The sequence below is a fragment of the Coregonus lavaretus genome (assembly GCF_964263955.1).
Source record: "Coregonus lavaretus genome assembly, contig: HAP1_SCAFFOLD_3313, whole genome shotgun sequence".
NCBI lineage: Eukaryota > Metazoa > Chordata > Actinopteri > Salmoniformes > Salmonidae > Coregonus > Coregonus lavaretus.
In genome coordinates this window covers 7,501-13,011 of record NW_028159630.1, presented here as the reverse complement: position 1 = coordinate 13,011, position 5,511 = coordinate 7,501, and the positions used below count along the sequence as shown (strand labels likewise).

The 5,511-nt window shown below is 45.1% G+C and overlaps 1 protein-coding gene across 1 annotated transcript in view; it reads right to left on the bottom strand.

Moving 5' to 3' along the window:
* Positions 1-1,700: 1,700 nt before the first annotated feature.
* The window catches only part of LOC311122622 (ATP-dependent RNA helicase DDX1-like), a 4,376-nt gene continuing 565 nt past the window's right edge, over positions 1,701-5,511 (bottom strand). Inside the window, exons 3-8 of the mRNA XM_084196963.1 lie at positions 4,381-4,453; positions 4,141-4,213; positions 3,450-3,492; positions 3,275-3,370; positions 2,992-3,112; positions 1,701-2,293 (exon numbers count right to left, since the gene is read on the bottom strand). Of these exons, the coding sequence (XP_084053089.1) occupies positions 2,163-2,293; positions 2,992-3,112; positions 3,275-3,370; positions 3,450-3,492; positions 4,141-4,213; positions 4,381-4,453 (537 nt within the window). The 3' untranslated portion in view covers positions 1,701-2,162. The remainder of the gene's footprint in view (positions 2,294-2,991; positions 3,113-3,274; positions 3,371-3,449; positions 3,493-4,140; positions 4,214-4,380; positions 4,454-5,511) is intronic.

Sequence of the window (5,511 nt, the reverse complement as noted above, 5' to 3'; positions counted from 1 at the left end):
ATATTCAATGTCTGCTTTTTTTTATTTTTACCCATCTACCAATAGGTGCCCTTCTTTGCAAGGCATTGGAAAACCTCCCTGGTGTTTGTGGTTAAATCTGTGTTTGAAATGTACGGCTCGACTGAGGGACCTTACAGATAATTGTATATGTGGGGTACAGAGATTAAAAATGACTTTTGAATGAATACTTAAACACTATTATTGCGCACAGAGTGAGTCCATGTAACTTACGTGACTTGTTAAGCACATTTTTACTCCTGAACTTATTTAGGCTCGCCATAACAAAAGGGATTGAATACTTATTGACTCAAGACATTTCAGCTTTTCATTTGTAATTAATTAGTAAACATTCCTCAAAATAATTCCACTTTGACATTATGGGGTATTGTGTATAGGCCAGTGACAATACATCTACATTTAATCCATTTTAAATTCAGGCTGTAACACAACAAAATGTGGAAAAACGTCAAGTGGTGCGAATACGTTCTTAAGGCGCTGCAAATAGGTAAACTATTCTACTATTTGTTTTTTAGTTTTAATAACAACATTACATGGTATACAGTATACAATTATCTGCACATTTAGACAGCCAGGAACATATCAGTCTAGCAACGTTTCAGTTAGAGTTCGCAAAACAACGACCACTCAAACCAAATAATCATGACATCTTCCTGTCGGGTAAGCCTACTTTGCAGTTAACAATTCATTGAGAAGGTTTTTGGGGAAAGTCTAACCACAAGTTCATTATGATTACTAGCATGGCTAACTGGCTACATATTGAGTGATCGCCAAACAGGTAAGACGGGCAACATTGCTGGAAATTATTTGGCAGATGGCGATTGTGTTATGTTTGGCTTTTTTTTAAGCCAATAGTGGCTAACCAGGGGTGGGATAATGTCAATGTGGCTTTGATTGGATAGTAGCTGGGAGCTTCTTTATGAAAGTTTGTGATGAACACATGAAAAAATTGCATGTACTTTCAGAATTGCTTGGCGAGCTACTCGTAGGTGGGCTGGTAGATACTGTTAGCTGGGGATCTACCTGTTGGAGACCCCTGGGTACAGACCCCTGGTTACAGACCCCTAGTTACAGACCCCTGGTTACAGACCCCTAGTTACAGACCCCTAGTTACAGACCCCTGGTTACAGACCCCTAGTTACAGACCCCTAGTTACAGACCCACGGGTAGACTATTTAATTCCTGTCATCTGAACATTGGAGTATCAGCCACTATCATGCATGTCAGAGCAAGTGCACACAGCATAAAAACAGAGAAAATAGAATATTGGAGTACATTTATATGCGAATATATTTAGTAGAACAGACACACTTGTCTGTATTGGGCGGTGTCATCTCCAAACCAGATCAAAAGACAACCTCTCTCCAGAATCCAATGACGGAAATCCGTCGCAGTGACGGAGAACTTCAACCACTGCATTCAGTACGTCATAGGCATTAATTGGTTGAAAATAAAATGAAGAACGTGTGTTGTTCTCTGCAGTTTGTTCTGAGCTGATTAAAGGGCTCCCTCTAGTGGAATTAGAGGGCCATGGAATTATGCCTGCTATTATTAGGTACAGCGCATTCGGAAAGTATTCAGACCCCTACAGACGTGGCATTACTTCAGCTTTACTGAACATGTTTTGGGGTGAATATTTCAGCTTTACTGAACATTGGTGGAGGAAACCAAAACAACATTGAAACAGTTTAATTTCACGCTTTATTTGAGCAGAAGTAATATTTCAACAGCTCAACTCAAATCATTTTTTATTTTTTTTAATGACTCCTTTACACAAGGGAAATAATACATCTCCAGACCTTGGACCACAGCTCATTTAAAAAAAAAGGTTAACTTCATATCCAATCATAGTTAAAGAAGTCTACGATAGCTGCTTGCTAATGCGCCAGGCACTAAATAAATCAAAAGGTACAGTGCTCTGTAGGCATTCTGCATGTTGGTTTAGTGTTGGGTAGCTTTTAATAAGATAGCCGCTATGCTAGTCTCTTCTCTTTGGAAGACCTGCACACTGTACAGGAAGTCAGAACAGGTGTATATATATATATAAAGGGTGTTTGGACAGGTGTGTGTGTGTGTGTGTGTGTTTACAGGTAGCATGACTGAAGTTGGTTGATGCCCAGGTGTATATGTAGACAGGTAGGTGTTCAAAAGGCTTTGAATAGCTGGTTGGGCAGGTACCCCAGATGAAGGAAGGAGGTCTGAGCTTCTCTCTCCAGATTGGCCAGCTCCTGAACCGTAGGAGCCAACGCAGCCACATGACCACTATAGTTGCCACCTGGAGGGAGGAGAGGAGAGAAGAGAGAGGGGGAGGGAGAGAGAGGGGAGAGAGAGAGAGGGGAGAGAGAGAGAGAGGGAGAGGGAGGAGAGGAGAGAGAGGGAGGGGGAGGGAGGAGAGAGAGGGGAGGGAGAGAGAGAGGGAGGAGAGGAGAGAGAGGGGGAGGGAGAGAGAGGGGAGAGAGAGAGGGAGGAGAGAGAGAGAGGGGGAGAGAGAGAGAGAGGTGAAATGAACCAAGCTTTAAAATTACACACTTTATATATACACATACACACACACACGTGGACACCCCTTCAAATTGGTGGATTCAGCTATTTCAGCCACACCCGTTGCTGACAGGTGTATAAAAGCACACAGCCATGCAATCTCACTACCGAGTTCCAAACTGCCTCTGGAAGCAACGTCAGCACAATAACTGTACGTCGGGAGCTTCATGAAATGGGTTTCCATGGCCGAGCAGCCTAAGATCACCAAGCGTCAGATGTTCCAACATCTAGTGGAAAGCCTTCCCAGAAGAGTGGAGGCTGTTATAGCAGCAAAGGGGGGGGGACCAACTCCATATTAATGCCCATGATTTTGGATGATGGACGAGCAGGTGTCAACATACTTTTGGTCATGTAGTGTACGTAATGCCATTAGCAATCACTTCTAAAACACAGGAACACACTGCACAGCCAAACAATAACAGCAACACACACCTTCTGCTGCTCTGCGCTTGCCGTAGGTGACCTTGCCGTCAAAGTCGTCCAACGGAACCTTGATGTCCGGTTCACACTGGGTGATTGTACACTTCAAATGCTCTTCTACATCAGACAGCAGCTGAGGGAGACAGAGAGAGATCAGAGACAGAGAGACAGAGAGAGACAGACAGAGAGAGAGACAGACAGAGAGACAGAGAGACGGAGAGAGACAGACAGAGAGACGGAGAAAGGGAATGTGAATAGGAGAGGAAGAGTCGTAGTTGTCTGGTGGTTTCCTCACCTCCTTCTCGTTGTACCAGATGGTACACCCTCCATCATCCTTTAACCTGGTGTTGAAACATCCTCTGCCCCTGTTAGCACAGGTATGGTACCACACCTAAACACACAATGACAGTCAGCTACTGGTTGATGTGAGATGACACATGTTCAACAAATATTCTGATGTATGGCTTTACCTTCTCTTTCTCCATGGCAACGAGAGAGATGGCCAAACCCATCCTGAAAGATAAAAGACAAATTTAAGAGGAGTCTTTCTAGAGGTGGTTTTCCCAGACTCAGATTAAGCCTAGTTCAGGACTAAAAGCATCGTCAATGCAGATTCTCTAATCTGTGTCTGGGAAAACGGCCCCAAGCCTGACATATCCACTAGTGTAGTTCTCCCAGTGTAGTCTGGCAATACCTAGACATTACTGACCACCAGGCTAGATATTACTGACCACCAGGCTAGATATTACTGACCACCAGGCTAGATATTACTGACCACCAGGCTAGACATTACTGACCACCAGGCTAGATATTACTGACCACCAGGCTAGATATTACTGACCACCAGGCTAGATATTACTGACCACCAGGCTAGATATTACTGACCACCAGGCTAGACATTACTGACCACCAGGCTAGACATTACTGACCACCAGGCTAGATATTACTGACCTCTCTGCTCTCCCCACCAGGCTAGATATTACTGACCACCAGGCTAGATATTACTGACCTCTCTGCTCTCCCCACCAGGCTAGATATTACTGACCACCAGGCTAGATATTACTGACCTCTCTGCTCTCCCCACCAGGCTAGATATTACTGACCACCAGGCTAGATATTACTGACCTCTCTGCTCTCCCCACCAGGCTAGATATTACTGACCTCTCTGCTCTCCCCACTCTGCCGATGCGATGGACATAGTTCTGCTTCTCATCTGGCAGAGTCACGTTGATCACTGGAACACATTGATTTTTGATCAAATTGATCGGGGTCAAAATGGATTAAACAGCAATAGGATGACTTGGACCTGAAAAGGAGGTTCCATCTGCGTGTGTGTGTGTGTGTGTGTGTATTGTGTGTGCGTGTGTGTGTGTGTGTGTGATGTGTGTGTCTCTCTCTCACCGTAGGGGACTCCGTGGATGTCGATGCCCCTGGCCGCCACATCTGTACAGATCAAGAACTTCACTTCCTGTTTCTGTCGGGAGATACAGGAAGTCAATATCATCTTTGATAATGCTGTTGCTTAGCACCCAGATGAAAACAGAATAGAAGAAATAAAGTGTAAAATAGAGTCAAGTAGCTTTATTCTCCTGTGAGAGCCCTTTATGTGGAACGGCTGGGGGTCCCATGCACTGTTTTGAGAAGCTCTGCTAACCGTACCTCTAACCCGAACCATGTCTGCATCCCAAACAGCCCCTGTTCCCTAAGGCTCAAAAGCAGTGCACTAAAACAGGGACTAGGGCACCATTTAGGAGGCAGACATGGTTACGTTAGGTACGGTTAGCAGACCATTAACTCAAATCAACTAACTGATGTACTTGTTCATCTCATTGGTTCAAAAAAAAAAATAGTCTCGATACCCCAGACGTACGGCAACAGCACTAGGTTAAAATAGTCTCGATACCCCAGACGTACGGCAACAGCACTAGGTTAAAATAGTCTCGATACCCCAGACGTACGGCAACAGCACTAGGTTAAAATAGTCTCGATACCCCAGACGTACGGCAACAGCACTAGGTCTGGGAATCATGTCGGGTTTTCTTGGCCAATTCGGAGCGGGTGCGCTTCAAACAGACAACTCTCTCAACAAATCACGAGTTTGGGTAGGCCGGGCTAAAAAATAACCCCCCCCCCGGAAACATGACAGAAGAAAACAATGCAGAGGCAGATAGCTAGGCTAATTTTAGCCACAGCCAGTCAGCGGTTGTAAGCTTGTAACGCTAACGTCATAGCACATGGAAACTACTCACTGCCAAATAGACTCATTGAAAACTCCTCCGCAAGCTCTATCTACCTAGCAACCGGGAATGTTTGCGGCAGTACGTGAATGGATTGGGCTCTGGACGGATTTCCTGAACTCCTTCCAACTCCTCCTTTTCCTCTCTGTCAAACTGAGGCTGGTCTTACGCCACGCCACGCCACGTCACGCCACGCCACGCCACGCCGGGACCTCAGAGTTCAAACCAACGCAAGTTATTTGCATAGAGCTTCCTACTGGTTGATTCTGATACCCTGGTTTCCCACTACGGAAGA